Source organism: Manis pentadactyla, chromosome 3 (assembly GCF_030020395.1).
Source record: "Manis pentadactyla isolate mManPen7 chromosome 3, mManPen7.hap1, whole genome shotgun sequence".
Taxonomy (NCBI): Eukaryota; Metazoa; Chordata; class Mammalia; order Pholidota; family Manidae; genus Manis; species Manis pentadactyla.
In genome coordinates, this window is record NC_080021.1 from 33,440,885 (window position 1) to 33,458,457 (window position 17,573).

A 17,573-nucleotide genomic window follows, 5' to 3' on the forward strand; every position below is an offset into this window, starting at 1 on the left:
TTTTCTGACATAATTTAGGGGCACCAAATTGACCCAATAGCTTTCTGCAAATTTTACTTATTTGGAGTCAATTTAGGGTTTATAGCTGCACAATGTTTTGGCAGAACAATTTGAGTAAATTTTTTCACAATATTCAGTTAAATGAGAATGTGTGTAGAGCACTTACAGTGCATGGTACATAATAGGAATGTCCACGATCTCATTTATCCTACCTAGGACACTTTTTAGATTGCAACTTGCTAAAAGGTTAAGAAAAAAACAAAACAGCAGCAATGAATCAATTCAGTGTAAATTTACAGAAAGTCGAGGTTACAGATAACTTGTTATTTGTGCAATTCATAAACGGCTTTCACAAGCTGAGACTAATGACTCCTCATAGAACTCTGTCGGAAAAATATTGTCTTCTGATGCTTTTCTGCCTTTCTTGAAAAATAAATCTATGTCTTTATCCAGTGACTTTAAAGCTGTAAAGTAAATAAGAGAGACATTGAAACCTGGTTCCAAGTCCAGTTTTGCTGTTAATTAGCTGTAGGAGCTTGGTTAGGTAACTGTAGTTTTTCTGTGCCTCACTGGTTCATATCTAAGCCATTTGGCAGGGCTGGACTAGAGCAGGGGGTGATAAATGTCTGGTATATTTTTCTCTCCATCCTTGCCAACATGGCCAACTGATTTGTGGTGCAGGGAGGCCAACTTTATCTAAACCCTTCGCAAGGAATCACTACCTAATGATCACCTTTTGTATTTGATATTAAATTAATGTGCATTCCCTGGACCAGAAGATAGTGAAGATCATTTTTCAGTTTTATAACTCTATTCTTATAAATAAGGGGCCCAAGAAAAGGACCTGTTCTTTTCAGTTAGTTTGTTAACTTCCCCATAAAAAATGGCAACTTTGGTTTGTCAACAGTTTTTTCCCTAAAAATTCATTTACTTTTCTTCTCTCATTAGCCTTTTTTACGCTCAAACATCTTTTAAACTATACTTTAACTTGTGCTGCACTTCAGCCTTATTACCTACTATTTAATCCTCTACAGAGCTTACCTTTGGCTAGAAAGAAAGAAAAAAAAAAAGGCCTCCAGTTGGGGTTAAAAGAAAATTTTTAAGAAGTTAGAGCCCAGAAGCTACCTGGTCCTTTTTTTTTTTTAAACCAGAGGTACTTTAATAGTAAAAGTGAATTGTTGCCCCCTTGTGGTAGAGTTCTGTATTTATTTTCCTCTCACAAGTGAAACTGTGGAGCGTGTAATCGCCCCTTCTCTGAAATGCTTTCTTTACAATGAACTTTAAGTATTTATGAAATTAACTTTAGATATTCTTGAAATCGCCTCTCCTTGTTTATTTATTCTCACCTGTCTGAAACTCTGCAGCACTTTGACTTTGAACTGAATTTAGTTGGGGGAGCAGAGGAGAGGTCTTTGAGATAGGTACAGGATACCTAAAAGCTTAAGTTAAACAAATCAACTGGAGTGACCGACATTATATAGAACAAACCCAAATCTCACCCAAATTACTTTCCTATAGTTCTTTTTTCTTCAAATGATTGGTAGGGGATTGGGAAGCTTATTGCCTGTTTAGAAGGCCTGTTACATATCTGAAGAACGATGATTTTCTTTAGAGCAACAAAATGAGGAAATTTTGAAATACCATGTACAGGAACTCTTAGTGGTGATATAATTAATTCATTAAAGGTTCAGGTGATCATCAGCTTTTCCATTTTCATCAGTTTGAACATGAAATGATTTTAAAACCAAACAGACTTCTTTTCAACAAAATAGGTGACAGACTTCACGCCTAATAAAATGTCTTATATAGGACGAATCGGGAGGCCCTAAAGACAAAGGAAGCCATTTCATACTATTCTTTTTACAATAAAAATATGGCAAACTTTTACAAATAGAAGAACAGTAACACAGTCAGAATTGGCTTATTCAATTAGTGCCTATGAATTAGCATAAATATGTATAGGTAGTAAATATTCTGAATTCTGAGTGATTTTCATGTTTGTTCAGAGAAGTCCATTTTGTCAATTATTTTTTATTTTGGATGGTTGACATCTCCGTCAATAACTTGGTAATATGAACAACTTCTTGTAAGATATCTCCAAATTATATGTGGGTTTTTAAAGCACAAGTTCTTTTAGAAAGATGAAATGATTAAGTGGCCACTGGAAGTTTTTCAGGTTATGGCTTGAAATTCAAGATACCTAGTAAAGTTTTCTTGGTAGGTGGCTTGTTATTTTTTAACACTTTACACTTTATTGGTTTACATCTACATTATTTTCTTCTCAAAGAAAAGTTGATTACAGTCATCAAACAACCACTAAAGGATTTGCCAGTCCTTTCCAAGGACATCTATCTCTGAAGAGTTGTTAGTGGAAAAAATATTATTTCTAAAAAGATAAATGTTACTGCCAGTGAAATAAATTTGTACTAAAAATAAGTCAAAATGGGTTCATTTGCTTTACTTGTTCTAGCTAACTTTCTCCTCTGACTCTTGGCTAATGTAAATAAATAACCATCAATATACAGTGTTCTGAACTATTAAGGACAGTGGGAAGATTTTTATCTTAGACTAGGTAGAATATACTGTGGAAGATCCCAGTCATGCTCATTGTATTCGCCTACTTGGAGTCATTTCTGGTTAAAAAGAGCCTCATGATGAACCAACTATTGTTAATATCAGAAGTGTTTAGGTACTTCATTTGTTCTTAAGCTTTTATATCTTAAATCCAATTATGACTGACCACTCCATTAAAGCATCATCTTACTACCCGGAAGGAATGCTTTTGTATTACAGCCTTTTCTTATACTTATTTATGGTAAATTTTAGGGACATCAATTATTCTTGGGAATAAAAATGTAATTGCTGTGGAGTTAAAATGCAAAATGCTTCATAATATTCTTCAGTAATCATAAGAGGGGGTCATGACAAATTGTAGTAGGGCATTTAGGATTTATAATTTTTTCAGAATTAGAGTAAATATCTCTATGCATAAATCTCTGTGCAAGTTTATTTTCTTAGGATAGATTCCTAGATCTCAGTCAAAAGTCATGAATATTTTCAATGCTTTTGTACACACTGCCAGATGGCTTTTCAGAAAGGCTGTACCAACTTATATTCTCAGTGCATCCTTATGCCTGTCTCCTCAGCTTCAGGTATTTTCACTTTTAAGAATCTTTGCAGTGGCAATTCATTTTATTTGGCACTTTTAATTGTGAGATTTGATTACTTAATATATTTATTAGCTGTGTTTATTTCCCTTATGAATTGTATTTAGGTCTCTTGTCTATTTTTATATGAGCTTTTAAAATATTTTAGGAGCCAGTTGGCATTTTTCCAAAGAATCATCAATCATTCTTACATAAATAAATCTCTGTTGCTACTCATTCTTGGGCAAACTGAAGTTGCCCATATGAGAGAAAGAAATAGCCCAATTGCTATTCATTGCCTACAACTCAGTCCTTGTGACTTTAGATGTGGAAACAAACTTTTATGTTCTGTCTCCAGAGTGTTCTCTGAAGTATAACAAGATTCATCAAGTATTACACAGGCTTCTTATCCCTCAGTTTCAGCTGCTGCGAAGGATGACTGACTTTCTTTGAGACAATCCCCAAGTCTCTGGTGAATTTCATAAATACAGTGAAGCCCAGGTTTCAGTATCACAAACTTACTAAAATTTAATAGAAATTGGTCCTGGTTTTGGCTGATTACCATAGTTTGTCACCATAGTTAGCTGTAACAGTGGTAAATATCATTAATTACATTTGTAATAATTTGGCTTACTTTCCTGTGTGTGTGAGTGTGTGTGTGTGTGTGGAAGGAGGGAGAAAAAGAAAAGTTTTTATCTTTTTTCCAGGTCACAGCCACTGAAATTTTTCTTTAATTTTCCTTCATTCTTTAGAAAGTCTCCCCCCAAACCCTTAGCGATTATTAATCCTAGATGGCCTTTGTGCCTTAGTGATGGATATAAGAGAACCAACGTTCCAATGATGAAAAGAACTCTTACCTAAGCCTAGTTAAGAGGCAAACCATTTGATGACCTTCCTTGAATTTGGGAGCTTATGAGAGAATGAAGTTCATGTCTGAATGACAGTGGAGTCAGTATTTTTACAGCTTCATGTAATTTGTGAGCCTGCCTGATATCTTGGTTCAAAATAATCTATCCTATTTCTGATTCTAATAGCAGTGATCTACAGCTGGATGTTAGGAGTATTTCTGTAAGGGACTGTTCACCTTTCTCTGTGGAGGAGTTGATAGGTCATCCTCTTGGAACACTTCCACACGTGTGCAAGTCACTGTGATCATGTTGGTTAGAGCATGGTCGCAAGTCACTGTGATCATGTTGGTTAGAGCATGGTTTCGACAGTATCTTTCTTTGTTCATCTTGATGACAATCTTGTTTTGCTAGTGATATTTTACACATCTTCCTCTCATCCTAGGAATGTAACTTTTACATATGCTTTTTCATAACTTTCTAGTGAAAGATGATAGTAGTATCTTCATTTTATAAAGGTAAAAAACTGAGTTCCAAGTATAATGCCTTTCCAGACAACTCAGTTACCAGACCGTGCTTACCTACCAGCTTTCCTTCCTTCTGCCTTTCCGTTAAGCCATGCTGCTTTCCTTAACTCACCATAATATCCAGGCCAAGTCTCCTTGTATCTATATATGTGTTAAAAAGATCTGCTCTGTAGATGAGATTCTGCCTGATCTTTACGAGATGCACATGGTGGCAAAGAGATGCATCTGTTGTCGTCAGCTCCCAGGTATGTCTGACTCTGATCTCCTCATAGAACTCAAGCCCTTTCTGCTGCTCTTGGGCAGTATACTTTCCAAGTCTTATCCTGAACTAAAAAGTAAGTGAGTTAAATCCCTCAGTTGAATTAGCTTTTGGGTGACTGGCATCATACGTGCCTTTAAATGCCTCCTGTACATGGTGAAGATGCTTGAGAATGTAAAACAACCTGAAAGTCTAGAAGTCATTCTCCAAGTCTAATCTCATATCTGCAGATGTAAAGAAGTGGAAACAAATTAGCATGCTTGTATGTCCAATATAACTTGTTTTCAAATAAATAGATAAAACAGGAGTATATATATATATATTGTTAGCTTTAATCTTCCAATTAATTTCTTACATTTGAAAATCTTAGTAGAGTTCAGAAGGAAATATGTGCAACACTCTTTTTATACCTTAACTCATTTTAATATTCTTTTATTCCTTTGAATTGGGCTTAAAGTCAGAACAACCTATTAGGGACCACAAAATATTTTCAGTTAATTTAAGCTTATCCGTGGTCACATCTTGGCTAAGCATCTTAGTTCCTTGGTATTTGCAATATATCCTACATGAGAAATGTGGCAGACCAAAAATAAAACCAAACAATGAACCAATAGCACAGAAATGTCCTTCAAAAAAGACTTCTGAAGAAAATTTTTAGGGTTGTAATTAGGTTGCCCAAAACATCTTTAGTTGGAACCAGTACTATATTGCCAATGGAATAATTGTACAAATTGAAAACTTCCTTTACATAAGTTTTAAGGGGTGTTGCCGAAATTTTGGCCACAATATTAACTGCTTTATGCAAATACTGAATGACTTCGCTATTATACAATATTATATCAGCCAGTAAACCCAAAGGCCATTTGATAATTAATGACATCAGAATAATATATTAAGTAAATAATATGAAATTGACCCTCTCTTAAAATGAGTTTCCAGTTATTAAGCATAGATTTGCTGTTAGTAAAAGTAGTGTACATTTGACTTTCAAATACATAATTTATATGAAGAATTGAAATGTGAATGTAAAAAGATTTCTTTAAATAACGAATCAGTGTATTTTACCATATTTAAAATTCTAGTAACACTAGCATTATTTTTCCATTCACATAATTTTGATTTTCTTTTTTAAAAAAAATCCAGGCTTTAAATAAACAAAAATGAAATTAGTTTTTACAAGGTAGTCAGCAATTATTTTTTTAACTAAGGATTTTTGTTGTTTGTTTAGAGAAAATATAGAAGACAACCTCCATAAAACTTTGAATCTTATTTTTAAAATATGCTATTATGTTCAGTATTTCATCTCTGGCTTCATTAGGTATGTCTCATCATTAGACATATTATTACTAAATAGTTGTAACTTTGCAGCTTCTCTGTTTAATGATGGCTTGAACTAAAGTTTCATTGGGTGGGATTAACTACGTTTAAAGATGGCAAAATGCCATTATAACAATGCCAGAATTTAATGAGAAGCAGAAGTTAACTTCAAGGACCTTCATAACTTAATATGGAGGCACAATCATATTCTGATTATTTTAATATTGTGTCCTATTAAAAATAAGTTATTCTTTATCTTCTTTTTCGTGATAGTTTTATTCAGCCAACATTGAATATCAACTATGTGCCAACCATATGCTACCGTCTTAGGAGTGAGACTTTTTACCAACCTCAAACAAAACAGACCCTTTCTGATAAGAAATGAGAGACACCTCCCTACTTAGAAATCTCATAGCCTTTCTTAGTATGACTGGTTTCCTAAAGCGTGTATCTATGTCCATAACTTCTAGTCTGTTTCTTTCGCATTTCTTTCATCAGCCACCTCCACTGTCTGGATTGGAAAGCTGCCCGGCTAGGCCCTCTAATGAAAGGGTTTGGGATGGGATATTGAGTTTCACAGGTGTGGGAAAGTTGGAAAGCAGAATGTTCTGTTGTGGTACTGATCACTACAGTGTCTAATAGCTGTACCTCTAGGAAGAGCAGAGTTGTGTAGAATTACATGAAAAAATTGGAAGTAGGGAATATAGGAGGAGAACAATCTTCCTGAACTGAAGGTGTATGGTGAGGACTTTCCATAAAATGCAGTGACTTTTAAAGCTCTTCTCTATTCTAAAAATCCCATGATTCCTATGTATTTGGAGCCCAACAAGGGCAATGGACCTAAAGCAAATACTGGTGTTTCTTGTTCTCTTTTCTCACAGTCTTATCTATTCATACTTGCAGATGTTGAGATCTTATAAAAACTATAAACCATAACCACAATATATAAGTAAAATACGGAGGCAAAGGGCAAACTGCATCCCAAAACTCCTGATGGAGGAAAACCTCAGCTATATAGCTTGTGGTCTGGGCTTCCTAGTAGTCAAGGCAAAGAGGAGACATAGGATAATATGGTATGATTTTCTGGTAGTAAGACACATACTACTAGTTCTTCAGAAACAAGCATTTTTCTTCCTCTTAATAAGAACAGCTCATCTAGGGGATCTGTATAACAAGCCATAAGCCACATAAGGAATGATGTCCTCATGAATTCTTGTATAAAATAAAGAAGTGTCATTTCATACATTGGCCCTTGGAATAATGTTAAAAGAAAGACGTTTTTTTCCCATGGAGCAGGGAGAGGGTAGTTTGAAACTGCTGGTATATTCACTGCAGATTGATGATTATTTTCTTTCAACCGATGACATGTGGAGCAGTAGCAAGATGTAAAGATGTCTAGTAGAAGGTAGTATTGTTAAAACTAGGAGGGATACTTCGAATTTTTTGTGGCAGGATGATATTTGCAAGACTGATCAGGCTGGGAGGTTTTTCAACACGCCAGTTCCCTGTAACAGGAAGATCAGTCTCTGTTTTAGACAGCATATCCAATTTAGTAAATTATTATTATTCTGTCAAAATTAATGTGAACAATTTTCTCTTTGAGGCTGCTTTTTCCATAGGTGATGTTTTCCAGATGGGCTTATGTAAAACCCTTAACGTTTTGTGTTTTCTTTCCTGGAGAAAGAGCCTTTTCTGACATGTCTGCATTTCCTTCTCTTTCCCCTGTTGTAGGGAAGAGAGCACCAAAGGCAAAGGAGAGGAAGAACAGGAAGAAGAAAAGGAAGCTGATAGAAAGAGCCCAGGAGCAGCACAGCGTTGTCCTCGCGACAGACAGGGCAAACCAGTAAAACAAAAGACACGAAGGGTGGATTTGGGGGGAGGGGGTTGTTTTTGCAAAAGTGCACAAAGCTACTCTCCATTCCTGGACGTTGGTGTGTGGTATTTGTGCTGCTCTGACCAGTATCTGTTCCCAGTAGCATTGTGAAAGGAGGCGCCACAAGCGTGGTCTCTGTTATTTATGCTTTGATTTGCATCTAGAGACTGTGAAGGCAGGAGTCTGTGACCTAAATCAGCGGAGGCAGGAGTAAGTGTACAGCATGTGACTTGGCTCAGCGTGTGGGGCCACAGACCACCGCTGGAGAACGGACTTGTGCCTATTTATGGGAAATAAGATGCTCAACAGGCAAAGTGCTATTTCATTTGTGATCTTTCTTTCTCACATTGTACATTTTCAAGGGTAAATGTATGTGGATATCTGCTTAGTGTCACCACATGTTGTTCTCAGCATCTGTTACCTTCAAACTGTTGTGCAATGAAACTGCTTTTAGCTGGGGGCCATGCTCCAGGAATTCCTGCTCAGTTTCACAGCAGCTCCAAACATGTACATATTCTGCTGGGGCTACGTATAAACCTCTTATTTACTGTATATTTATGTGTATGTGTAACAAGTTGTACCTAACACTCTGTCACTTTGTTTCTAGTGGTTCCTAACCATTGTCTGGTAAACAACTGTTGTAGTTTTGCGAACTGACAAATGTTTTTTTGCCCCTTGAAACTTAACTTTTCTCTTCTTTGTGGACTTATTTCTCATTGTAAGGATAGGATAAGCTAGCTTGTACATAGGGTCAAATGACCAGTGTCAAAGAATTTTATCATCAGTAGACCCTCCACACTGGCTGTCTCCTCACACAGACAGAGCAGCCTGTGGTATCTGGCAGGCAGAAGCCAAAACTCCCTTTGGGTCAAAGATGTGAGGACTTTATGAAATACAATTGAAAACATAAGGAATTATGTCACTTGCAGTACTCATCATGCAAATTCAAGGCCAGCTAAAGAATTTGCAAGTAGTCCGTGACTTACAAGGCCAGGGTATCTACCACTATTCTTGGGTCGCTGTAGAAGTCACCATCATGAGACCATGCATTGACTTTGAAGACAAACAGGATGAGGTCCTATAATTGCTGGCCAGATCTTAATGGTCTCCTTTGAAAAAGAGCCCATTTTCATATCTAAAAGACTGAAAGAAGAACACTATGGGGACTTTCAGAGCGGTGGTTACAGAAACATTACTGTCCTCTTGGAGATCATTTCTTGGATAATTTTAAATTGGCTTCTAAAAGCATCACTATCTTCCTGGCTTATCCAGAAAGAATTAGAACAAAAAGAAATGGTTGTAGATTTTTGAGGAAACAAAGCAAGGTAAAGCCTTTTTCTCACCTTGCATTGGCAAAACTACCTCTTCAGCATTTTTGTTTCAATCAAAAGTGTCTTACCAATAAGTATAAATATCATATACATCACTATAAAAATATTACTGCTATGAGATAATAAGCCATATATGAATGCTGTATACAACTTTAGGATTTTACACTTAATCCTAAAGTGTCCACCGTTCACCTCCTTTCACATCTATTTATACTATGTTCCTATTTGCTAAGCTGGGAGGGGTACCTTTATATAGAGCTTCACCATTAATAAGTCAATACCTGTTCTGTTTCTGGGATGTTCTTTTCAGCATTAAAAAACTTCAAAATTATTATTTTGTGGAAGTTTTCTTTCGAGATGCATTTAGGGAAAAAGGCAATACTGTAACACCTCTATCCTCAAATAATGGTCTTTAAAGCAGACAGAGGTTCTTCAAACTTATGTTGGAAACTACATCTAAGACACTAGTTCAGCTATAAATGACACCACAGTACACTGGTTAAGAGTGTGGATTATGACAGCCAGACTGCCAGAGTTCCAGTCTAGACTTAAGAGTAGCCTGGGACAAATTACTAATCCTTCCAGGTCTGTTTCCTCATCTGAGAAATGGAGGTAACAATATTATTTACTTCTACGGTTGTGTTCTAAGGATTAAATTAGGTAAATTACGGTCACAGCATACTCTACACTAAGTACTATGCAAGTTTTTACCTGTTATTACCTCTGTCCTTGGCTAATTAAATTGTTTCAAAAATATTCATTTCTCTTTAACAAAATAGAATATATGTATAAAAGCATCAGTTCCCATTATTCTATTGCCTGAAGCCTGGTTATTATTTGCTCAAACTTTTATGCTTATGGGAAGTGATTTACAGCTACTTGACTTCTAAGCCTCCTAACTATAAGCAAATACATAACACACACACACACACACACATACACACACACACTACAGTGTAATGTACAGCTTCAATGGAAATTATGCAAAGAAATCTGATCATTTTCCATAATAGCTCTACCATTCTTATACTTCATACAATGTATATAAATAGATTACGTGAAACTAGTTTTCTCCCCAATGAAAAACCCTACCTGGCTTTTTCAGGTAGCTTAGCATCTGTAAAATATGGGACTAGAACTTTGTTGACTGAGAAGTTTGAGTGGGGAGAGTGAGGGAAATGGGAGTAAAGGGGGTTAAAAGGTACAAATTTCTATTTGTAAGTCATGAGGATGTAATATACAGCATGGTGACTATAGTTAAAAATACTATATTGCATATTTGAAAGTTTCTAAGAGAACCTTAAATGTCCTCATCACACGTTTGATCAGCACTTAGGAAAAGCCAATTTTACAAGTATTTCTTTTTCAAGATGTTGATATCTGTCATTGTAAATGTGGAATATTCATGTCTTACTAGAAATGTTTGGAGAAAAGTTAACATTCAGCCTCAAGCATATGAGTCATATAAAGGTGATGTGCGATTCCTTTGACTTTTTTTTTTTCTTTAAAGAGGAGCTTCGATAGGAGAAAGAGATGTGCCTAATACTTTATTTGTACACAGTGGAGCTTCTTGATACCATGTTAGAAAAGGCAAAATTAGTGACCCTATTAATGTATCTATATCTTGACCAACATTACCCTCCCTCTTCTTTCACAAGGGATAACCTTTCCACTTATACATTTGACCTCAGTCTATCTTACTTTTGTGGGATCTTCAGTATCTGCTCCTTTTATTTCTTCAGTCTTTCCTCTCCTTCTGACTTAAGGCAATCTTTCTTTCAGGGTCTTGATTCTTGATTGTCCAGTATCCTCAAAAGGTAGCATGCATTCACTGGTGGCTCTGTCCTGACAAAAGCAGCAATGACAGTCCTTTTGCTAAACACAAGGAAAATATTTGTCTTATTTGCTTCCAGCCTTTTACATATCCTGTGTGCAATTTCCACCAAGTTTGACTGCACTGTGCCCCTTCCTTTAGGAATTTTGTTTCTCATTTGCTTCTGTGCTGTTCCTAACCTGGGTCTCCTCCTTTTCAGTCTTTAAAATATTGACATTTCATGGGTAAGCCCATTATTTAGTCTTTTTGGTTTAAACTGTTCGTCCACTCAGACTGGACAATATATTTCTGTCTCCAGATCTTGGGGTACTATTTCTGAGCGCTCTTTGACCAGGGTGTCCCATACTTATCTCAAGGTCACTATGTCTACAAATGGATTTATTACTGTATCGGTCAGCATTCAGTCAAGGAAACGAACCAGTCTACATATTTCAAACAAGGACTCTAACACTGGTCATTGTTTATGCAGGTGATAAACTAGACACGAAGCCAAAATGGGGATGGCAAGACAACCCAGAGACTAGCAACAGTGGGAAGACACACAGGGCACAGGCACAAGGGCAAACAACATAATCACTGACATCTGCCCCCAGACAATTCCTCTCCTTGTCTTTCCCATTTAAGAGTTAATATACTTACCTATCTAGTTGGCTCAGCAAATACCCTTGTAATCATCATTTACTCCATTTGTGCCCTGCATCTAATCAGCTGTTGAATTCTAGTGTGTCTACCTCAGAAACATCTCTTGGTTTTCTCTCCATCTCTTTACCTTCTTTGTCCAAAGGATGTTTAGTCCTCTCTGTCTCTTACTGGACTATTCCATTTTTATGCTAAATATTCTTGCCTCCAGCTTCATTCTAATTATTAAATTTCTATCACTTATTTTGCTATTAATATATTTTCTAGTCTATTATTTAAATGCCTTCCTATTCCCTATAGGATAAAATCTTAACGTTTTTTACATGAAATACAGTAGTACCCTTTTAACTCCCTCTTTGCTCATTTATCCCATGGGGATCATGGAAAGATTCAGTAGACCAAGATGGTTATTACTGTAAAATCTCCAAAAACTTGGATATGCTCACCATAGTGCTTGGTACCCCTTTAATCATAAAGGTGGAGCAGTAAGGGCAATTATGGCTTTAAAAGTAGGTGGTAAACATGTGAATCTGACTGAGATATTAAACATTCTGAAATATATGTCAAGGATGTAGACAGACTCCCACATAAATCTATGATGAATCACTACAGCAAGTTGCCATGTGCCACCTCTTCTAGCATGAGAGGACATTGCATTGTTGATGTAAACACAGGTCTCAGAATCCTTTTTAACTACCAATAGATTGGATTTGACAGGGGAGTTTATAACACTTTTATGTCCTAGATGGTGACATCTGTCCTCTCAGTATCACTCTTTGGAGTATTCCATGCAGTATTTTTCAAACCTTTCCACTAAAGCACCCATAAAGACAGAGAACAGTGAATTCATAAGTCTAGGATTATAACCTGAAACAGCCTTATTTCAAATTTGAAATGTCTTTAGTCTCATGATTTTAATATAAAAATTCATGCAAATTTTGCATTCTACTGAGGAAAATGGCATTCATCTTTAAATATGAAATTATTCCTCTAGCCTCCAGCATCCCCCCAAAAACCTGGAGTGAAATTATATTCCAGGAAGATGTTCCATGCTTATTTGGTCCTGGTGCCTTCACATACTCCTTGGCACATAGTCACTTGTCCCTGGAAGAATGCATATCCCCATTTAAGAAGCTGAACAGTAGTGCTTTGGTAGTGTTCTCAAGTTCTCTACTGGCTTTGCCAACTCACTCCTCTTTGGGTGTTATAACCCCAACTTCTGTGTGGTGTGCTATCCAGGTGCACAGACAACTTTTATTTCTTTTCTACTAGCTCCCTTTCTTCCTCCTGCTAGTTTAGTTAGAAGACTCAGCCTTATGTCTTCTTCCCTAGGTCTGTTATTGAGAAGAGGGGTTAGCAAATGTTTCTGGTAAAGGTCCAGAGAGTAAATATTTAAGGCTTTGTGGGCTACATGGTCTTGCTCGCAGCTACTCAACTGTACCTTTGTGGCACAAAAGCAGCCAAAGACAGTATGTAAACAAATGGGTGTGACTATATTGCAATAAAACTTTATTTATGGATACCTAAATGTGAATTTCACAGTTTTCACATGCCACGATTTGTGAAATTCTTTAAAAATTTTTTTCAACTAGTTAGTTATAAAAGGTAAAACTGATAGCTTGACAGCCATACAATAATAGGTGGCAGTGCAGATTTGGCCCATAGGCTGAGTTTTTCAGCCCCTGCTATAGAAGATAGACCATCCTGTCCCTGCAAACTCTGACAGGCTGCCTCTACCTCAACCGTGCATATTCTGCCTCTGGAGGAGTCCAAGAAATGTACTGAATGCAGGTGCATAGGCCATTTTAAGACCAGCCTGTATGTGGGAATAAGTCCCAAATTTATATTTCTACCCTTGATATCTCACTCCAATTCTGTTCTTTTATTGGCCATAGAATATTTTATATGTATACATTTCTGGCTCAAACCTAAAGTGAAATAGTAAAAACTCAAAAGGCAAAATAATTTTTTTCTATATGAGTTCTTTCCTTTCTAACTTCTTCACTTCTGTGAGTACAACCACTGTCCTCTAGGATACCCAAGTCCCTATGTTCTAACTTGAGAATCGTATACTTTCTCTTTGTCCTGTATTTCTTCAACAAGACCTCCCCATCCTTTTTCTTAATGTGTCAGTGATGTACTTGTCCTTTGTCCTAATCTACATGAATTAATGCAGTGGACTCATTTTAAACACAGCCAAAAAACTTTTTAAGAAATGGTTATTTGACAGACGAAAATCTGTGGTCAGCATGCAAAAACTCTCAACAAAATATTGCCAAACCAAATTCAAAAGTACATTTAAAAGATCACTGGCCACAATCAAGTCAGATTTATTCCAGTGATGCAAGGATGGTTCAATATCTGCAACATCAATCAATGTGATACATCACATTAACAAAAGGAAAGATAAAAATGATATGGTTAACCCAATAGATGCTGAAAAAGCATTTGACAAAATTCAGCAACCATACAGGATAAAAATACTCAAAGAGCGAACATGCTTCAGCATAATAAAGGCCACATATGGCAAACCCAGAGCCAACATCATACCCAATGGTGAAAAGCTGGAAGCTTTTCCCCTAATATCAGGAGCAACACAAGAATGACCACTCTTACCATTTTTATTCACACAGTACCGGAAGTCCTAGCCATGGCAATCAGGCAAGAAAAAGAGAGAAAAGTCAACCATATTGGTAAGAAAAAGTGAAAGTGTCACTATTTGCAAATGACATGATACTGCATAAGGAAACCCTAAAGACTCCATCAAAATACTACTAGAGTAAATGAATTCAGCAAAGTAACAGGATACAAAGTATACAGAAATCTGTTGTATTTCCATATTCATAATGAACTAACAGAGACATTAAGAAACCAATCCTGTTTAAAATTGCATCAAAAAGAATAAAATACCTAAGGAATAAATCTAACCAAGAGGGCAAAAGACCTATTCTCTGAAAATTATAACATGATGAAAGAAATTAAGACACAAATGAATGGGAAACTATTTCATGTTCATGGATAGGAATAATTAATATTATTAAAATGGCTACCCTGGGTATAAAATTTTACCCAAAGAAAACAAAATCCCTGATTCAAAAAGACATATGCACCCCTATGTTTATCACTACACTATTTGCAATAGCCAAGATATGGAAGCTACCTAAGTGTCCATCAGTAGAGGAGTGGCTAAAGAAGATGTGGTGCATATACACAACAGGACATTATTTAGCCATAAAAAGAAAATTTTTTTATTATTTAATAATTAATTTTTATTATTATTTAATAATAAAATTAATATTATTAAAAGCAACTTAGAGATTCAATGCAAGCCCTATCAAAATACCAACAGCATTTTTCACTGAACTAGAGCAAATATTCCTAAAATTTTTATGGAACTACAAAAAAAAACAAACAAACCCTGACTAACACAAGCAATCTTGAGAAAGAAGAGCAAAGCAGGGCCTAGCATGTGCTCTGATTTCAAAGTGTACTACAAAGTGAGAGTAATCAAAACAGTATGGTTCTGGAACAAGAGATAAAAAGACCAATGGAACAGAATAAAGAGCTCAAAAATAAACCCATGCATATATGGTCAATTAAAATGTGGCAAAGGAAGATGACAGAATATACAAAGTGGAAAGGACAAATAGTGTTGGGAAAACTGGGCAGCTACATGCAAAAGGATGAAACTTGATCACTGTTTCACAGTGATGACACACACAAAAATAAACTCAAAATGCATTCAAGACCTAAATATAAGACCTGAAATCGTAAAACTCCTAGAAGAAAACATAGGCAGTAAACTCTTGAACATCAGCATTAGTAACTTTTTTCTGGATATGTCTCATCAAGCAAGGGAAACAAAAGCAAAATAAACAAGTGGAACTATATCAAAGAACTACCCAGCGAAAGAAACCGATCAACAAAATGAATAGGTAACCTACTGTATGGGAGAATATATTTGGAAATGATATACCCAATAAGGGGCTAATATCCAAAATACATAAAGAACTCATAAAATTCAACGCCACAGAAACAAACAACCCAATTTAAAGATGGGGGACTAGAAAACCTGAATAGACATGTTTCCAAGGAAGACCTACAGATGGCAACATGCTCATGAAAAGCTGCTTGGCATCACTAATCATCAGGGAAATGCAAGTCAAAACCCCAAACAATGAGATATTACCTCATATCAGTCAGAATGACTACTATCCAAAGACAAGAAATAACAAGTGTTGGTAAGGATGTGGAGAAAAGAAAACCCTCATACACTGTTGGTAGGGTTACAAATTGATGCAATCACTATAGAAAGCATTATGGATGTTTTCCAGAAAACCAAAAACAGAAATAGCATATGATCCAGAAATTCTACCTCTGGTAATTTAACCAAAGAAAAAAAATCACTTATTTGAAAAGATATTTGCACTCCTATGTCTACTGCTACATTATTTACAATAGCTAAAATATAAAAAAAACCAAAATGTCCACCAATAGATGAATGGATATAAAAGATGTGGTACAGAAAAGACAGCCTCTTCAACAACTAGTGCTGGGAACACTGGAAAGCTACATGTAAGAGAATGAAACCGGATTATTGTCTAACTCGATACACAAAAATAAACTCAAAATGGATCAAAGACCTGAATATAAGTCATAAAACCACAAAATTCCTAGAAGAAAACATAGGCAAAATTCTCCTGAATATAAGCATGAGGAATTTTTTCCTGGACACATCTCAGGCAAGGGAAACAAAATAAAAAATGAACAAGTGGGACTATATCAAACTAAAAAGTACAGGAAATAACACTATCAGCAGAATAAAAAGGCATCCTATGGTATTGGAGAATATATTCATAAATGACTCATCTGAATAGGGGTTGACATCCAAAATATATAAAGAACTCATGCCCAAAGGCACCCTACAGTATGGGAGAGTATATTCATAAATGACTCATCTGATAAGAGGTTAACATACAAAATATATAAAGAACTCATAAGACTCAATACCCAAAAAACAACCCAGTTAACAAATGGGCAAAGGACCTGAACAGAGACTTCTCCAAAGAAGAAATACAAATGGCCAACAGGCACATGAAAAGATGCTCCACATCAATCATCAGGGAAATGCAAATTAAAACCACAATGAAATATGGCTACTATCCAAAATACAGGAAACAACAAATGCTGGTAAGGATGCAGAGAAATAAGAACCCCCCTATGCTGTTGGTTGGAATATAAATTGGTGCAACCATTGTGGAAAGCAGCATGGAGGTTCCTCAAAAAACTAAAAATAGAAATAAATTTGACCCAGGAATTCTACTTCTAGGAATTTACCCAAAGAAAACAAAATCCCTGATTCAAAAAGACATATGCACCCCTATGTTTATCACTACACTATTTGCAATAGCCAAGATATGGAAGCTACCTAAGTGTCCATCAGTAGATGAATGGATAAAGAAGAGGTGGTGCATATACACAACAGGATATTATTTAGCCATAAAAAGAAAAGAAATCCTCCCATTTGCAACAACATGGATGGAGCTAGAGGGTATTATGCTCAGTGAAGTAAGCCAGGTGGAGAAAGAAAAATACCAAATGATTCCACTTATTTGTGGAGTATAAGAACAGAGCAAAACAGAAGAACAAAATAGCAGTAGACTCATACACACTGAGAAGGGACTAGTGGTTACTAAGGGGGAAGGGCTGGAGAGGAGAGGGAGGAAGGGGGATGGGGATAAAAGGGCACAGTAATTTGCAATCACAGTAAAAGTTGATCACTGAGACAGTTGAACCACTGTG

The 17,573-nt window shown here is 36.1% G+C and overlaps 1 protein-coding gene across 2 annotated transcripts in view; it reads left to right on the forward strand.

Annotated features, from left to right (window-relative positions):
- Positions 1 to 10,222, forward strand: part of RSPO2 (R-spondin 2) — a 141,864-nt gene extending 131,642 nt beyond the window's left edge. For both annotated transcript variants that reach the window (XM_036876464.2, XM_036876465.2), the window contains one exon: positions 7,826 to 10,222. In XM_036876464.2, the coding sequence (XP_036732359.2) occupies positions 7,826 to 7,941 (116 nt within the window). In that variant the 3' untranslated portion in view covers positions 7,942 to 10,222. The remainder of the gene's footprint in view (positions 1 to 7,825) is intronic.
- Positions 10,223 to 17,573: the final 7,351 nt, after the last annotated feature.